Source organism: Topomyia yanbarensis, chromosome 1 (genome assembly GCF_030247195.1).
Source record: "Topomyia yanbarensis strain Yona2022 chromosome 1, ASM3024719v1, whole genome shotgun sequence".
Taxonomy (NCBI): domain Eukaryota; kingdom Metazoa; phylum Arthropoda; class Insecta; order Diptera; family Culicidae; genus Topomyia; species Topomyia yanbarensis.
In genome coordinates this window covers 35,171,864-35,192,106 of record NC_080670.1, presented here as the reverse complement: position 1 = coordinate 35,192,106, position 20,243 = coordinate 35,171,864, and the positions used below count along the sequence as shown (strand labels likewise).

The following is a 20,243-nucleotide window of genomic DNA, read 5'->3' as shown; positions in this document are numbered from 1 at the left end:
ACGTGAGCTGGTTTTATTGTTGCTGGGCCATTCTAGATTTTTTGAGCCATATCCTGTAACCGTTTCTTGAACAACATTTTTCAACCGTACATAGAGTTCTAAAATAATTTTTCCTTGGAACTGCTGAGGGTCATGAAACACAAAAAACTGGGTTTGATCATGATAGATCCTTTCGCAGTGCAAAAAGCTGCTGAATATTTACATTATAATACTCAATACTATTTTCCTAGAATATTTACAATACTCCAATTGCATGGAAAATATAGTCAAAGATTGATGCGCTTTAACAGTTTTCAATAATATTGCAAGACAACGAAGTTATATTACTGAGAACTGACATACAAGTAAAGTTTTCAATATGTGTAAGAAATGAAACTGTCGTATTGAAATGCCACCAGCAAGTAGCAACTTGCCACTAGCCGGCGCTACAATCGGCCAGCAAACGCTATACGGGCGTTGCGTGCAAACTTGAATACAATGGTAATACATGCATGTGAACCTGTATGCGAGAGCGACTTATAATATATTTTCATATAAATATTTACAGACGTTTTTCGAGAAAGTTTATTCTAGTTTATATGTCTGTTATCTGTGGTTATATCAAAACTTCATTTTTCACCACCGGCAGCACTGCTTCAACGGAATCCAATCAATTCAATAATAATAATAACACAGATAACAGACGTTTAGGCTAAAACAAAATTACTTCAAAAACCTGTGTCAACTGGCAAATTGATAAACGTTGGAAATCCGTGTTTCACTATTGCCATCTGCGCAACTGTTTGCTACACGTGTTTGACAGCTGCACTCTAACTACATTGTATCGATCACTGCGCCATCTACAAACGTTTACCAAACGTGTTTAAGACGTCTGATTTATTCGGAATTCCAGTATTTTAACACGATTCAAATCGAGCCTAAACGTCTGTTATCTGTGGTAATAACTTCAGTTCTACTGATCATACTAACAATTGCGAATGCTCAACTGAAAGGTGATAGTCCCACTTATCAAGCTTAATTGTTTTTGTAAACAAATCTGGTGGACACCAAAAGTTTTAGCACTTTAAAGTAATGGTGCTCTACAGACACCATAAGTGGGAAATACGTAATGTTGTTTTAAAACAACATTGCGAAAAACATCTCAAAATTATCATAGTAACGTATTATTACAGCTGTGAAACAATTTTCGGAAAGTTTGAAAAAAATTGGTTTGCTACTTTAGGGGTTAAATAGTGAAGTTATTGTCAATTGCTAATGCAACACTTAGATTTCCATTTGAATGGTGATGTTTTGGACAAATGTCAGCATATCGGAAACTACGGATCACTAACCGGATCGTCTGACCGTGTGGGATAAGCATCTTCAAACCGGAACTGTTTCGCCCAGTCCGCGAATGCCGACTCAAATAGGAAAACTGAAAATCTAGCTAATAACAGTACATGTGCTACCTCCGCTAAATAGAGAAATATAAATATGAAATATGAAATGAATGAATCAGAAATATGTGGCTTCATCCGAACTGTCTTAAATATGCAAAGCGTTTTATGTGTTTATTATGGTTTTAATTAAACATTTTACGTAATGATTTTATTTCCTATAATTTCGTTGTTTAGTTTGCACAACGTGTCTATATCATACACCTAACTAGATCAACTATATTAACTCTCTAAACTAGTGTTGTTTTCACGAACTTCCGCAAAAGCACCATTGTTTACACTTATGTATAATAACCTCACGTATTATCTTCCTTGGCGTTGCTTGCGGATGAACTCACCAACTGACTGTCGATCGAAAGTATTCCCGGAGTTCCTGCTGCCGATGCAATCAACCTTATGGTCATGTGCCGATTTTTCCTTAGAAATTTACGTCTTCCTCGAAAGTCCTCTGATTTGTAAAAATATCCACATGAAAACTATTGTATGCTTTTGAGTAAGAATTTTTCTGGAACCCTTGCAAGAAAAGTGAATACAAATTCATTTCGCCGCTCGTACGTCTTGCCAATCAGTTAATTTTCCAGGCTTTCGGATCGTTCATCCTTAAATCTAGAGCGAAAATGATTTCGAGAACGATCAGTCAGAAGATTCGCTACAAGTTTCACCTGTACACTGACACCACCTGCCGGAGTTTGCTTAAACATAATTCAATTTATTTATAGTGACTAGATTTTGCCTGCATTCATGCGCAACCGGTTCAGAATGAAGTTCATCCGGAATCGAGTGTTGCATTAGAGCCGAAATTCTAGCTGAACACAATCGAATTCGGGCAGAAAATGCTTTACTCAATCGGGATTCTGCTCAATTTCAGCCGGATTGGATAGAACACTGCATGAAAATATATAACCTCACTTTTCTGGCAGTTGAGAAAGCTTATTTACTTAGACTTAGAAAATAGTCGATTCTACCAAGTATAAGAAACTAGGTTCGAATTGCTTTTAAATTCTAACACCATGTACACAAGATCGCTGAGCTGTCATTTTTCGAGCGTTTTTACTCAGATGACGTCAGCTTGCAATGTTCCATCGATTGGATATCATTATCGACTCAATTAAATCCGGCATTCGAATTCGACTGATTCCGCAAAAAAAAAATCCGTCGCGAATACAACAACCGATTTCGGATGAACTTCGCCCTGAACCGAATTCGCTTCAATACTGTCAGAATACACTATGGCGTAATTAAAGCGAGTTTCAGCTACACCCCGATAGGTGGTGCTAACGCACAACTGAAATTTATTTCTTTTTCAATCAGTATATTTTCCGAAATATTTCGATCTAGATTCAAATAAGAAAAATCATTAGGCCGGAACATGAACTGACTAGGTTGGGTTTTGGACGTTTCATCACAATTGAATTCGAGTGTTTGAGCTTGAGAGGTCGCTAGTACTGTTTTCGGAATCAGAAAATAATGGCTGAAATGGCATGTGGAACTGTTTACATGGCATACACACTCGATTCAAATCGGCAATTCTCAAACTGCTGTATAGTGAGCAAATTTTGAGCCTGATAAATCAGGAAAGTGATGATTGCTAGCTGATTTTCAATAAAATAATTTCCAAATCTAAGCCACCAAACATTGCTTTTACCGAGATCTCAGCGAAAAAAATGTTTGATGTGATCTCATCTGAGTTCCCTATAAAAGAAGCAAAACAGCTTAATTCAGTAGAAAAAATTAAGCATGTAGGAAGAAAAAGGTGCTGTGCTTCGAGCTAATTAAATTGTTGACAAAATTTAATGTAAACTGTACTTAACTAATTTAACTGTCAAAAAGTGAGCTCAATTGCGGCGGAAAAGTGCTTCATTGTACTCTAGGGGCAGATCACTCTAAGAATGTATAACAAATTTGCATCAAATTGAAAAAAATGCATTTAATTTCCATTTTTGCATCAGCTTTGCACTGCCTCGCAAAAAAAGTTTGTTTAACAAACGTTGTTCGACGTGTTGTTAAATGTAGGGCTAGTTTTTTGTAGGGTTTTGACGTCTTACACGCAATGCAAACAACATTGCACGCAACGCAAAATACATTATGAATTTCTATTTTGATGGAAATAAATGCTAAATGCATTTCGCTGATTTTTAAAAATGCATCACAAGTGATCTGCCCCTATATTGGACTACGGTGAACTGCGCACATTTTTCTTCTAAATACTAATATTTCAGTTTTTTTGCATCTTTGGCCAAGATCTCAGCAGTTTTGTTTACCAGGATCTCAGTAAATTTTATGGGATTCGGGAAATAGTTGGCTGAAAATTTTAGTAAACAAAAAATAGTAAAAGTTTCTAAATTTGCTTACTACACGGTTGTGCAAAAATGGTCGAGCTGAATTGAATGTGTATTTCCAGACCCATCCGAAGCATGACTACTGTCTTATAACTCAACACTTATTACAACTCAATCAGTCGGCTGTTGTATTTTAACTGAAATTCTGACAAGGATCAGACATATGCCTGAAAAAATACTGTATGGAGATTGTTTGAAAAATTCAATTTACAAGAATGGTCAGTTTAACTGTCAAACTGACAGTTATATTCATCATTTTTGTAAATTGATTTTTTCAAGCAATCTCCAAAGTCATAAAAGCAACTAAATACTCCCCTTTGGATAATATTATCATTTAAATTAGAGGACTTTTGACATAGATTGTGAAAATAGATACAGATCCGAAGAGAAAAAATTAAATTCAATATATCATAACATCGACGCTCGCTTGTAGGATTTCGTTAATGGCACCCAACCGAAAAATAACACAATTCAGACTCCAATCCGACACCCGTCTGCCACCTTCATAGAGTATTTGTAAGAATCGTTCCCTTACCTTCCCTACTTACAGAGGGACGAGAATGCGTCAACTGTGGTGCCACCTCGACGCCGCTGTGGCGACGAGATGCCACCGGCCACTATCTGTGCAATGCTTGCGGACTGTACTACAAAATGAACGGCCAAAACCGGCCGCTGATCAAACCGAAACGGAAACCAGTCACCGTAAGTATTCGCTCCCTCTTCTTTTTCTAGTTCGATAAAAATATTTCATCATCCTATTTGTCAAACCGTGTAGAAAGTAGCTGTTTTGCAAGAATTTCAACTGTCCCACTTGCCAAACGTTCCGTGCTTAAGCATTGTCTAGTTACACCCACAAGAGTCCTGGGAACGAATCCGAAACGTGCCCAGGAGTCGATTGATTCATGTCACACAAAGTAAGAAGAGGGTATCAAATTGCAGATAAAGGTTAGGTCCTGTTTCTCATCAGGGACGGACTGTTGTGCACCTTTTTGATTTTCTGTTCATCCGTTGCAAACAAAGCGTTGTTTTGGTGTCAGGTTTTTTTACACATCTTAGTAGGAGTAATTTGCGTGGTTGGAATCAATTTAGTCATCCCGTTGACAGTAAAGGCCTATTTACACCCTCGGTGAAAATGAACGTGAACTCGATGCGCACCAAATTGTTTTTTCCAATATCTCATTAGTGCATAGAAATGGGTGAAACTGTAACTAAACGATAGTACATTAATATACTTCGCAAATCCATGTAGAATTATTCGATATAATTGAATCAATGCAATAATATTCATATTCCCCGATCATTTTTAAAATTCCACGGTGAAATATGTACGCAGTGGATATTTCACTTGTTCACCGGAAGTGTAAACGCAGCGATGGACGGAATTGATGCGGAGTGGTGAATATAAATGTCATCGTTGTTCACGGTGAACGTTCGCCTTCGAATACCAGATTGCATTCTGACAAACTGTAAACTGCGTCGTCCACCGTGAACAATGGAAGGTATTCAACACATATTCACGTTCATTTTCACCGAGAGTCTAAATAGTGGTTAAAAGTAAACATGAAAATGTGTTTAATTGTCACCATCAATGTAGTTGAGGTGGTGAATATTGTTTTACATTCACCACCTCTGCTGCTACCCGACTTAATCAAACCCATTCGGAACCCGGTTCGGAATTCTGTAAGATTCCAGCTGAAATGAAACAAATGACTCCGACTCAATCGGTTTCGGAATCAATGCTTGATTATTTGACCTTGAGAGTTCGCGTTGCAGATATTAGAACGTAATAGCTCAAATGGATCAAAACTCATGTAAACAGTATTAGTGAACTGTCAAAATGTGAGGCCCAGACTTAATTCAATATTCCGAATCGATTTTCGAATGGTTTAACCGGGTAGTAGGCATTTGGGTAATCGGAGATATACGCTCACTGAGAAAGGCGATGATTATATTCACCACTTGCCCAGTTAAGCTCAGCCGGAAATGAACTGGAATTCCGGCTGGTTCCAGTTCGCATTCCGGCTCCAGTGACACAACCGATTCTAGTTAGAATCGGTTGTGTCACTGGAGCCGGAATACGAACTGGAACCAGCCAGAATTCCAGTTCAGTTCCGGCTGAACTTTACTGGGTGCGTTTAAACTGGGACATTGCAAGATGACGTCATATGAGTAAAATTGCGCGAAAAAATGACAGCGAGCTTGTTTACATGGTGTTGACGAATTCGATCCAATTTTTTTGTACTGGGTGGAATCAAATAAAGTCCATGTAAACAAGCTCTCTGAACTGTCAGAAAAGTGAGGTTATACATTTTGCAATGTTCCATGATCGTTAAAAGCTAGGTTAAAAGCAAAATCTTCCAAAATGAAAAAAAAAGGATTGAACCAGCCTCCTAGCAACCCTATACCATCATATGGAGTTTGACAGGCGACCAACATATATGGGGCATTATAGCTATAAAGCCCTAAACAAAGAATTATGTTCGGCACTATACACGATATTCAAGCGTTCCACACGACGTTTTGCATCTTGTGGGATGATTTAATACCATATTATTCAGAAAATCAACATTAAGTAACTATTTACAGATTTTAATCATTCGATTCAAAATTAATGTTTTGATTTTCATGGCAGTGTACAGAGACGTCGTCCTGGACAGGGGCTGGATTGAACCAATTAGTGTATAGGGACACAACACATAACGTAGAAAACGTTGGATTTTTTTTTTCGATTCGAATTCATCGCATCAGTGCCCTCTCAATCAACGAATTCTGGATGTACCAGTAATCTCAAAATTCATTGCAGTAATGATTCATGTTCTCCACCTCTGAACTATTACTGATGATACCTAGTTTTCACTGAAAATTTCAACTTGAAGCCTCTTCTGCAACGGTGATGAAAACCGGCCAATTCTACTGCATTGCCTTAAATAATAGTTGACAGCCATTGCCCTAGGCCCACAGCAATACCCATCCAAAATAAGTACCCGAACTTATAGGTTGTTTCTCTCTATATCTCTCTCGTTTCTATTCCAGTCCCAGCAAAGCGCTGCCCGGCGGGCGGGAACGTCATGTGCAAACTGCAAGACCACAACTACCTCGCTGTGGAGGAGGAACCAAAGCGGGGAACCAGTTTGCAACGCCTGTGGACTGTACTACAAGTTGCATAATGTAAGTACCAACAATCGACAAACTCGCAACAACAACAACGACGGCAGCAGCAACTGCAACGAGACTGGTGCCTGGCTTGCTTTCGTTATTGTTGCATATTTTGGTACTGACCCCTCGTCGAGGTCATCGTGTCATCGTTTGCGGACATAGCGGAAGTACCACCAAAGCCATCATCTCAAGGACGGTGGGAAACTTCCGTGCGTCCAACAACCCGGCTACCCAATATGGACGGGATTGTTTCGAAGCCAATCTAATGACCATTATAATTAAAACGCCCAATAACTCATTTTTGCTTCACCTGCATTTTTGTATAGTCACCTTTTTTTTCAAACATGGCCACCACACCACCATCTAGCACAGCGGGAAAAACGTACCTTTTTCCCAGTTCTTTATTGTGTTTATTGTTAGGTTTTCCTTTCGTTCGTTCGTTCGACTCCTGATTCGATTTTGATGAAGTTTTAATTTTTTAATGTTCCGTACCGTAGTACCTACCGTGGCCACAAACACAAAAGCAAGCGTCCGGCCTAACTCGGCTCATTTCCACAGAAACAGAAACTCTTCCTCCATCCGAGCAAATAGCAGTTTTGCATAAATTTGAATAATATTTTTTCCATTAGATGTGCTTAATGAATGGAAAACATCACAATTTCAACCCCCCCCCCCCCCCCCCCCCCATCACTGTCTGGGTTTGGGCCCCGAACGTCGGTGACGGACCGTGGTATTATTTTATATTTTACTTTTTCGCCTTTTGTGAAGTTAACTCACATTTTCCCGGCCCTACGCTAATTTCTTTCTTCTCCTTTTTTTCTGTTCGGTAAAACCGACAGTGACTCTCATTGGGGTGCTCTTGCTGCCGGGGCAATTAAATTTTTGCTTAGTTCAGTAGTTTTTCCCCTACTGTTGATGGACCATAGTGCAGGCGGCGGCGATGGCGGTGGAGGTGGTGCTGATGGTCATTGTAATAAAAATTGGGTTTATAGTTTTGTGCAAATGATGAACTTACAGCTGAGTGAAGGCTGCGAACAGAAGGAGAAAAATTGGAACATAAAACAGTGCTGCACTGTTCATAAAATCTATAGAGTTTGGTGGGCATGGAAAAGCTAAAATAGTTATTGTTGAGTATCCCATTATGTTCAAGTGCAGTATTATGTCCTTTAATGCCAATGAAAAACTTTATTCATTCATTCGCCCTATTGTGTTGCTACTACTGCTAATGATCGCCGCGAAGGTGTTTTCAAAATACGACTCTCGTGGCTAATGATGACGTTTACTGCGAGGTAGCAGCTGCGCGAGCTGATTAAGCTCACTGACGCGGACAGGGACTGTTATTCCCGGTGCCTCACTAACATCAGATTGAAAAAATGCGGTTTCGTTATCTTTGTTCGGTTCTATGTCGAGCAATGGAACGCAATTGTTCGACACTTCGCAGTCGTTTCTTGGCGTACATGACAGCTGGGGGCTCCAGAACATACAATGTCAGTTTTGCGTACTACCAGACCACGGATCCTCATAAACCAACAGATGCTGTTGTTGATCTCAAGGTTTCTCACTGAGGCTAAGAAGCTATCCAAAATCCACATTAATCAACATGCAAACAGTTACTCGTTTCAGTAGCAGCAACAGCAACGCTGTCGCCCGTTTACAGATCTGACCGATTACAACAGCGGTTCCATATCCCAAGCCAAATAATCTTCGTTCTGTGGTGGTCCTTATTCTGCTAATGAAGTTAAATGCACCGTACGAAACGCCAATTAACGCACTAATTTCGCCGTCTTTCATCAGCCCATCATGCGAGCAAGAGTGACAGCCGTTATGCAAAATATTTTAGGCCGAACCATGCCAAGCAGAAGGAGCCTATGTCTCCCAGCTCTTCGGTTTGTTAGCTCAGCAGCGGCAAGCATATTACGCGCGGAATCTGATTTGCGGGGAAGATTAATTTCAAAACATTTCGACCGCAGCTAACCGCGGCGTGCCGATTGCCAACTGCGACTGCTGCGAAGTGCTCGGTTAATTATGCATCCGAAAATATATTCCTTCCGACAGAGCTCCCAGAAAGTAACCAAATAACGATTGTCCCCCGGTTTTCCTTGGAAGGACGCGATTCTCCCAACTAAATCGAGCGAAACAATCGGAATCGAAATTAATTGTAGAATTTTTCTTTCTCCCTCTCAACCCGTTGCAGGTGGATCGGCCGCTCACGATGAAAAAGGAAGGCATTCAAACGAGAAATCGTAAACTCACTGCCAAATCTAAGAAGCGGAAATCGACGCCCGGCTATAGCTTCTCCTTCGGAGATCTCATGAACCCACTGGATCACAACAAATCCTTCCCGGGCGCTTTTCCAACCTCGATGGGTAAGTTATCGGGCATAGGGTGATTACTGGACGGTTCAAGACTTCAAGACGAAATTTTTGCTTTTGTTTGTTCACAGGACAACACGCCCATCTCTCCAGCGGACTTCATCACGCCCATTCTCACATGCACGGCGGCTGGTACGCGACCGGGCTGGGATCGCTCGGAACGTCCGGTAGCCTGCAGAATGGCTTCAGCGGTGGAGCACCGCTGGGAACCGGTGCCGTAGGGCACCCGCAGTCGTACCACCTTGGGTTGAACTCTATGGTAAATAGAACTTTTTTTTGTTGTGATTAATGGAACTTTTCTGAAATTGGTTAATGGAGTGTTGAATATAGAAGCAAATTGTCCTCTGTCCATCAGTAAAGGGCTTTCTCCAGGGTTAACAAAAGGGGTAACTATTGTTTCCACCGGACAGAAATTAACAAAATTTTGCAGAATTTATCTTTGTAAGTGTTTTATAACGAAGGTTCTCGAAAAAAATGTGTCCGGAGCTTTCCACATCGTACTTTGAAACTAAAAATGTTGGAAGCCCGCAATCCACCGGGTTAAGAATACTACAAATGTTTTAAGGATCGGTTTACATTGGATCAAAATGTCGAAATTTGCATCGAAGTACTTTATTTGGCAAGGAATCTGAACGTGTGGAAAGCGAGGTGAAATTTTCAACAACGATGGTGAACTGGTTTACTGATCAGAATGCCTCCAAAACGTCTAATGAAGTTAGAAATTCGAATTATGGAGTTGAACAGTTAAATGGCATTATTTTAGTCGAACTCAGCCAGATTCTGCGACCGCGCTGGATGACGCCAATTCGATGCATTTTCTGTGGACATGAATCCACTGCGTGGCCCTGAACCACATATAATGGAACCCTTTTGGGCCATGGTAAAGCGGAAACTCAGATATACCAAGGAATGAACAACAGATGTAAATGCCATCTTCAGAAAATGAATATGCGACAAGGGTTCGGATAAAAATGTACCCCCTAGTAACAATTTAGGTTTTACAACACTCTTAAAGGCCTTCTTAAACCTTAGAATGTACTTGTTTATTTATTTTTATTTATTTATTTATTTATTGTCGTCAAACAAGAGTAGACCGTTTTGTTATAACGATAAAATATAGTATACACTTAAAACATAAAATACTAATAACTAAACTAAACACTATCTGGTTTACATAGCACTACTTTAGGATGTTCTTTATAAGCGAATAGAATTGAAAATTTTTTTAATTTGCTTTTTGTCATTGTTAAGTCAATAGCTTCGCAGTGCTTGTTGTAAGTTGCCATCATCTGATTTAATGGTCCAAACTTGGCATAATTTGTACGATAATTGTTTGTTATAAATGTATTTCGGATTCGTAACTGCCGGGAAGGTATATAAAAATTAAGTTTAGATAGAAGTTCGACTGAATCAATACGACACGAAATTATATCGTTTAGAAATGAAACCATTGCATATTCTCGGCGCTCTTTTAGTGTTTGGATGTTAATGAGCATACAGCGAGCTTTATAAGATGGGAGAGGAAATCGTGTCCAACCTATTTTGCGAAGTGCAAACAATAAAAATTGCCTTTGTACTGATTCTATTCTTTCTTCATGTGTGATTGAGAAAGGTGACCAAACTATGCTACAATATTCCAGTATTGACCTTACATACGAGATGTATAATGTTTTAATTGTATATGGATCATTAAAATTGTAACTAAAACGCTTTATAAATCCAAGCATGTTATTTGCTCTATTGATGATTGTGTTGTAATGGTCAATGAATGTTAATTTTGAATCTAGAATGACTCCCAAATCTTTAACTCTTTCGCACTTTTGTACCACTTGATTTCCTAGAGTGATTGAAATGTCAGGTGTATTTCGTTTCCTACTAAAAGTTATTGCATTACATTTTTTTACGTTTAGTTGCAGAAGGCTTTTGTTACACCAGAGGTAAAACATATGTATTTCTTCCTGTAATATGTCTTGTTCGTTCCTAATTTCTAAAAAGAGCTTCATGTCGTCGGCATAGATAAGAACTTTTATGTTTTTGAGAATGTATGATATGTCGTTTACGAATAAAATGAACAAAAGAGGGCCTAGATGGGAGCCTTGAGGAACTCCTGATGTGACTTGAATGGGATTCGATTTCTTCCCTTTAAATCTAACTATTTGTTGACGGTTAGTTAAATATGATTCGAGCCATTTGAGAAGACCTGATTCAATTCCTAATTTTTTCAGTTTGAATAATAGCAAGGGTATGTCGATACGATCAAATGCCTTGCTAAAGTCCGTGTAAAGAGCTTCAGTGTAGTTTCCATTCTCCATTGCAATCAATGAGTAGTTAACGAATTCTAGTAAATTTGTATTAGTTGAATGTCCTTTGAAGAACCCATGCTGCATGTTAGTAATTCTGTTTTTGATTTGATTGAATAGTTTTTCGTTAACGATTGCTTCAAAGAGTTTAGGCATACATGACATAATGGCAATTCCACGGTAGTTACATATGTCAGATTTTTTGCCACTTTTAAAAATGGGTACCAGGTACGAGCTTTTCCATAAATTGGGGAAAATGCCAGATTCAAGCGACATGTTAAAAAGCCAAAACAGAGGAGCTGTGAGTTCCAACGCTAAGTTCTTCATAAATACGGGTGGGATCCCGTCAGGTCCAGAACCTTTGGAGGCATCTAGTTTGTTTAGAGCCTCCATAATATCTTGCACACTGACATGATTGACGCCAATGTCTGTGGTGAATTCTGGGAAGAAACCGAAATATTCGCGATCACGATCTTCTTCAGAAAATGTGGTATAGATGTCTTGAAAGAAGGTTGCGAAAAGATTGCAGATTTGTTCCGCGTTGACACCGACATTTTCTTTAAGTTTCATTTTTGAAGGGAAGTTTTCCGATTTTAAATTATTTTTAACATGATTAAAGAAATTTTTTGGGCAAGATTTTATTTGAAGTTCGGTTTTTGAGTTATACTCTTCAAATGCTATTTTAATGGATAGGTTTAGTTGATCGCAAATGTCCAAATAGTTAAATAAGTTCCTTTCATTTCTGATTTTTTTATACTTTTTGTGGGCCTTTTGTTTACGATTTTTAAAATTTTTAATTTGCTCGTTATACCAAACTGGATATTTTGTGTTGCCTTGTCGCCTAATTTTTTTCAGTGGTACTTGTTCAACTATTATATCAAACAATTTTGTGTAAAAGACGTCTACTGAATTTTCGATACTTGTTTCGTTTCTAAACAACGTTTGCCAATCTATACTGCTTAGTCTTTGTTTTATGTTGTCAAAATTTGCCAATTGAAATTGAAAGGCCTCTTCGTACTCGCAGTCATCGGGTCTTTTGTTATCATGTACAAATACAGAAAACTCTATTGCTGTATGAAACGCTTCATTTTTCCATAGTGGAGCTAATGATTCGGTGACACAGAAGTCTTCAAGAATGTTTGTGAATAATAAATCTAAATAACAGTTTTGCTGATTTCTAACATGATTAATTTGGTTAAGTCCTAAACTTGCAGTTTTGTCAAATATGGCCTGCAGAGTTTCGTTATCCCCAACGACTGGAAGTAGAATGCTTTCATTTTCAGTGTCTGGAAAGAAGTCAATGCTTCGTTGATTGAAGTCACCATAAATATGAACTTTTACCTCTGGGGGGAGCTTGGTTATAATGTCTTCGGCAATAAGAAAAAACTTTTCAAATGTATCTTTGCGGGCATTATTTGGGGGGAAGTACACAGAGGCAAATATATGTGTTTCACCTGCCAGATGGGTTTTAACCCACACATGCTCAAATTCTTTAAATTTCCTTGTAGTAATGATTTCTGCATTAAATTTTGATGTAATTGCTATTAAAACTCCCCCTCCTGACTTCTTTTCAGACATATGAATGTCTCGGTCAGCTCTAAACACATTGTAGCTGTTCCCGAAAACTTCTTCACTTCTAACACTTTCGTCCCAACTAGTTTCTGTAGCCAAAATAATTGTATAGGAGCTACTTAAAATATTCTTGTGAATTTCATTCATTTTCGATGCACTTTTCATTCTATTAAAATTTTGACAGTAAATTAAAATTTCTACTGACGACTCTACTTGAGGAATCGAGATTACCTCTTTTTGTTGTCGTTCAAATGGCGTCGAATCTTGGCAAACTGCAGTGTCCTCGTCATTTCCTTCTTCTAGGGAATGCGTCAATGTCGTCGAAAACACGAATGTTGAGAATGGCACGCCTTACACAAAACTGTTGACAAGCGCTCCGATGTTGGGTGCATTTGCATCGTCGACCGTGGTAAATCATCCACTGGATAGGGATTCAATGTCGGTCCTCTTTGAAACTGAATTGTTGGCCTATAGTTCGTGGGGGGTCCTGAGAAATGATCTTTTGCAGCCGCAAGAAGCACTCTATCCGGTGGCAGGAAACTATTGTTGTAGTGACTACTCGTATGGTTTTTGTTATAGTGGGTGTTGCCGGCCCTAAATGTGATTCTGCGATTGGTATTACTCGTATGGTTACTATTAACTGGCTGTCGTGAGTGGCGCGCTGCTTGCTCTTGATCAGGTCGAGGAAAATTTGTGGTGCTTTTGTTTTTTTCATTAACGTTATTATTATTATTTCGCCTCGATCTTTTTTTACGTCTTCTAGCCTTTTCGGCCTGTTTTTGCTGGTTCAGGTTTCTTAATTTGCGTGCATCGTAATCGCTCCAGTCTGCTTTCCATACTTTCCTTGTACCCAAAAAGCGCCAACCTGAGTTATCGATATTTTTGTCGTTATTTAATTCGGCTTCCAAACTGGGGCATGAATCAAGCGATGATGTAGCGTTTTGACTTGCCGTTATGTTTGATGAAAGCGCCTTAAGTTCGTCGAGGATATCAATAGTTAGCGCAGAATTTGTGAAGTTTTGACTGGTGGATATGTTCGCTGACAGAGACTTAAGCTCGTCAAGAATATCAATCCCCAGCGTCGGGTTTGACGTCATAGTAATACTAGCCGCTGTGTCCAGAGACAGTTGATTAAGCTGGTTTATTTCATCATTAATGGTGCGCAGTTCAGCTGATAGCTCTGACGTTACCGTTTTCAGCGTGCTATAGACATTATTTTTCGTTGTCGTCATTGCTGTATCGAATAGCGAGGTAATGTGATTTTTAATGGCAACACCACTTCCAGTCAAACTGCTGTTTTTGTTTATTGCTATCAATTCCTGTTTTATTGTTGTAAGCAAAATTTCTAGGCCATCGATCGCTTCGTGAACTATGTTAGGCTTCTCCAGTTGAAACGCGAGCCGGTGCATTACTTCCGTATTGGCTTGCAGTTGTGATTCCAGAAGTTGTTGTTGTTCAATAAGCCCTTTGAACTCAATCTTGGCCTGCATCAATTCTTGACATGATTCACAGCACGGTAATAGATACGAGTTGATGTCCACCCTCTTGTCCTTCTTCCGCAGTGATCCCCTCGGAACAGTCACTCCAATGCAAGCGGCGTGGAATTTTCTTGGGCAACCTATACACGTCCACATAACTGTATCGGCGGAAGTGTCGAAAGTGCAAATTTCGCAACTCATTATGATTGATGTACACACACGAAAAGCTGAATTAATAAAAAACTAAATGAAATATCGCGCACGGCACCTGGATCGAACGATAAAAGCGTGCGAACTTGACGACGACTTGTTGTGAACTGTAGTATGCTATAAAACCAGAATTGTTGCATGGGCACAACTTCTTTTGGATTTTTTTATATTTTAAGATTTCCTTCCTTTTTTCACACGAACAAAATAATTAAAAAATTTTAAAAAAAATGTTAAACAAACAATTCCGATTTTCCTGGAAACTTGTAGAATCAAAAATAAGAAAAAAAAAATGTCCACCCAGCTTCTCATACAGAGGCAGTAACTTCTTATGCAGTCACATCGATAGATTTCCGCATCTATAGTTCTGGTAGTGTAAAAAATGGTAGACTTCACCCACAAGAACATATTGCTTGCCATACCAGCACTTTTCGATCAAATTGCTCCACTTGTATCAACCTGTCCGCATCACTTACGTCCTCCCCTACGACTGTATTATATTGTGAACCTGGAAGGGTTTTTGAGTCCTTTTTCACGTTGGTCCTATCCTCCACCATACATCCAGTTTTTACAAAACTCGCGAATACAATAACGTCGGATATCAAATAATTCCAGAAACTAAAATTCCCTCGCTTTTCAGGATTTTCTACCAAACATATTGAAACTTTTTTCCGTAGCTTTTTGATTCAGTTTACAGCTGGTATTTTAGTTAAATTTTCCGGTAAATTATCGTGGCTCTTGATTTTAAATATTACCATGTCCGTCCGTCTGCTCCCCATGTGGAACATATCTATTATCGTTGAAAAGTTATGAGCACTTTTTCGCCAAAAATGGGTTTTTTCGGAATACTAATATCATAAGGTCACAATTCGAGGTATAATTGCGCAAAAATGTTGCGTTGTACTTTTCATTTTACAACACATATACCAAAAAATAGGGTGTTTCTCAAAAATTGATTTCATTTGCAAACTTCAGAAATATTTTCATTTAAATATTTTGAAGGAGAAAAATTTGTATCGATTTACTAAACTTTTGTGGTTAGAAAAGTATATATACATTTTTTAATAAAAATAAGCTATTTTTGAGTAAATATTGTATTCTTCCTGGGACGTCATCATAGCCCAGAGATAGCATAAGGGTTTGTGCATTGGGCCGGAGTCCCAAGGGTTGCTGGTTCGAATCCTGCTTCTGGGGTGGTTTTTTCACATAATTACTTTCGTTCAACTCACCACTTTGATCTAGTTTTCCCGTTGGATATCACCGAAAAAGTCACAAAAAATATGTAAACTTGTGTATTTTTCACGTTTGTTTGCAATAGTTTGTATTAACCCTTTCGGAGAATTCATATTCATTTTATGAGACATAGAACATTGTGGACTTTTTCGCGATCCCTATTCATCTCCAATAACACTAAATCTCTTTTCTGTTTCTGTTTTTTTCAGAGTTGGAGATCCGAATACACGTGACTAATGGGACAGTAAATCCGGCCGGTCACGTGGCGGGCAACCGCGACGCAAGCTCACCGATAGAGGGAGAGAAAGAAAAAAAACGGGTTCTAGCAGCAAAAGATTTGCTTCATCCGCAGCAATAAGTTGATATTAGTACAATTTTAGAGTTAACCCCCCAGCCCCCGCAGCAGATAATTACATTTATTCAAGTCGAAGTTCGCATTCCCCTTTATACAGACTCTATCATCTTTAGAAAGACCCAGTGCAAAGGAGTTAATTCACCTCGAGCTGGCCAACGGTCGGCACGGTTTATTTAGTCGGTTGTTTTGATGATGACCCCGGAATTTGCTGAAATTTTTGTGACTCGAATTTCAACCTGGTTAAACGAGCGATGTGTTTAAACACCATCTGAAGCTAGGGACAGACGAGCTAGAAATCGAAATAGAGCAAAACAAAAACGCCCTACGCTCGTTGCAACCATACCAACTACCATGGCCGGAAATGATTGCAAATCCTTGTGCAGATTACAAAGTCAAGTGTAACTCAGCGAAATCAGCACCTTATCGAGGTGCACGACTTCATTAGAGCCGCGATCGTCATAAAAATAAATCATCGAATCCGTCAAAACAACCAGGGAAGACAGCGTGCTTATCCGATTGGCACACCTCGTCTCGTCTCAGTTCGTATCCCTTCGCGAGAGTTATGGATTCTGTACATTATCCATGTCCGTCATTCCCACCCGCCCCGAGGCACGGTAATCACTTCACCAAAATCCCTCTCGATTTTTCCGAACAATGTTTGAGTTTGAATTAACAAAAAAACACACAAAAAATAATTCATCAGTGGCGCCCCGAACGGCAGAGCTGCTGTCAAAAAAGTGCAAAGAATTAGATAGTTGAATTATGTTTACTTTCTTTATGTCAAGTAAATTTATTTTATTCTAGTTTATTTTTCTGTTGTAGCTCAAAATAATTGTTAGTTAGCACAAGAGGAAAAAAAGGCAATTGCAAACAACTAATTTAAGTATAGTCAGAGACTGTTGCAAGGGAAGAAACATAAGTAGGCGTAAGCTCAAGAATCAGTATATATTATCGCTATAATAATATATTTGTACAAAGTGTATATTTAAATGAATGGAAAAATAGCTGTAACAGACGTGTAAATAATGAAATTAATATAAATAAAATTATAAAAAAAATCAAACATAGTTCAGCTCAACATGAAAAGTAAAACAAAACCAAGTATCGGATTTTTAAAGCCAGATATAGCATCAAAGCAGAACATTTCTTAGTAATCATTTTATGGGAATATAACTTCTTCTGTATTGGAATGTGAACCCACTGCCATAAAATTTTATTTAAATAATTGTTGTGATCTATTGTGATAAGGATACATACAAATAAATAAAACAAGAGAAATTAATCCGGCTGCGTGTAGTTTTTTTTTTTGGTTTGAAGAGTAAAACATCCTTCTACGACTCTTAGGGAACTTCACCTCTACTCAATCGGAAACAGTGTTATCTGATCTGGAGCAACGCAAAATGCCTTCTTCTGAGTAATGCGGTTGTACATCCGCATCTAAATTATGATGATGATGATGATGATTTACTCGCGGCGAAAGTATGCAAGATTCATCATCGTGTTACCAATATTTGAGGGAGTGGATCAAGGAGCCGCTTATCACAATCTTCCGGCAGTGCACGTATCGAAACTTAACAAAATGATTTTTTAGCATCAAGCGACTGCTCGCTTAGGCGGCCATTCGTGCAATTTTCGGAAGAATAAAGCACGACTCACACGGTACATTAGCATCAACGAGAAAAAATACTACATCCTATCACCGATCCATACACCGACACTTTCTGTACCGAATAATCGGCCCTATTCTGCGCGGCGTGTGACGTGAGACGAATAATCTCACCTCACTCTACGTGACTTTTCTCACCCAATTCTGAAGAGTCACTTCGGGTGATGTGAGACGCCCATTTAACCGCAATGGGGAATCTCACCTCACCCGAGTCGACTCTCAGAATCGGGTGAGAAAAGTCACATAAAGTGAGGTGAGTTTAGTCGTCTCACGTCACACGCCGCGCAGAATAAGGCCGAATGTTTTCTAACAAATCTGCTTGCAACTACTTTTGACGCTCCGTTGATGTGACGAAAGACCACCGGGAATGCTTAACCTTCCGGAAGTTGTGCAGTACCGAAAGAAACAGTAAAAAACTGCCAGCACCTCTCGAAAACAAATAATATCTCGTCGAAGGATAAATCTGACAATAATTTTGTTTAGCGATGAGAAATTTTTCACATTCCTCAAAATGATCGCCAGCTTCTACTAAAACGTATTTTTAACCGTATTAATCCCACTGAGACTTCCAAAAAACTACAAGGGACAGCCCTATGAGGTTGTACGAATTGCAGACGTAGGACTGCAATACGTGAAATATTTAATTTCTTATTACATTTGGATTAATAATTAATCAAACATTTCTTTCTATAGTTCACTTCATGAATCTAACCGTCTTGCTCATCAGGTCATTTTATGTACAATGAGCGATCGAATCCGATTAAAGAAAGCAGACAGAAAACTGCGATGGAAAACCGAACTAATATCTGGAACTGCTTTAAAATTTAAAAAAAATTTCTATTGTGTGCGGTAAACAACCAGACCGATGCTTAAAAATCATGTTTTTGACAATACAGTCACAGTTCTTGTATAGGACAAGCTTTATAGTTTTATTTTGCCGTTATTGTAACTTTCCTAAAGTACACATAAATGTAGCGAATGCAGTGGTCTTAATCGTATATCGAAGCAAAACATATACAAAAATCGAAAATAGTTTTATGGATGGACTTAGATGCATTTTTTGCAGCGATTTTTTGAGTAACAGTGCATCCATTCATAAATAGGCTTTGTAGTGCCTATGTATTGGTAGAATCAATGACAACGCAAAGAAAAACCGAAAGCTTTCGCTTCGCGCAACGAAAGCTCAGATTTCTATCATACACGCAAGCTAGCCTCTACTACACTGGCTGTGGGAGCATGCAGTGCAGTGCTCTGCTCTGCCTGCTGTCCAAAAGTTAACTGAGCTTGCCCGAACAAATCTGCTCTTTAAATAGTCGGTGTTGACGTCATTCATAGAAGCGTTGCGCGTTAGGTACATAAATCTGTCGTGCCAGACTAGGGAAGCGCAGCCTTCTGTGTGCAAATGCGTGATATTTTAACTATGTTGAACATTCTCTAAAATTTTAATGCCATGATATCAAAAATCTTTGGGTTTATCTATTGGAATCTATTCTTAGAAGTATTTCTGAGCGATATGCGCAAAAAAAAGAAAATTTACCGTAAAATGGCTGAATTATAAGCGTTTAAAATTGGACCACTTTTCGTTACATACCATTTTTGTTGAATTTGCAACGTGCACCCCCATATCGAAAACAAAGACGTAGTCCTACGTCAAAAATGTTTCAAAATCGTTCAACACGGGTCCAACGATGGACGTTTGTTGAAGGGTTATTTGGACGTTGTCCAAATTGGACAACATCCTTCATTGGGCGATTTTGAAACCGTTCTTAGAGGTATGTGTGTAGATCACAGCATCCAGCTTCGGTGGTGGTTACCTTACCTTCATATTTAGCGTGAAAGATGTAAAAATTAACCAGTTTGTGTAGCATAACCTCCTAAAGGATATTTGGCATTCCGGTAAAACCAGCATTTGAACGAACAGGGTATGGAGCGAAGAAAAAACTTTGAAAATCAGTAGCAATTTTTGATTCATTTTTGAGACCAACCTAACCACAGCCTCGGATCCTATATCTGTCCAGGAGGTGACGTGTAAAAGTTAATGGGGTACATTTCGTGACATTTGTGCGGGGTTTTGCTAGTTGGACAATTGTTAAGAATTAGCTGTGAATGGGTTGTTTTGGTTGTAGTTT

General features: G+C 38.9%; 1 protein-coding gene across 1 annotated transcript; it reads left to right on the top strand.

Annotated features, from left to right (window-relative positions):
- Positions 1-4,144: 4,144 nt before the first annotated feature.
- On the top strand, positions 4,145-17,730 carry LOC131677366 (GATA-binding factor C-like). The gene is made up of 5 exons (XM_058957126.1): positions 4,145-4,477; positions 6,809-6,943; positions 9,126-9,297; positions 9,375-9,562; positions 16,303-17,730. Exons 1-5 carry the CDS (start codon positions 4,427-4,429, stop codon positions 16,324-16,326), a joined length of 570 nt encoding a protein of 189 aa, XP_058813109.1. The 5' UTR covers positions 4,145-4,426; the 3' UTR covers positions 16,327-17,730.
- Positions 17,731-20,243: the final 2,513 nt, after the last annotated feature.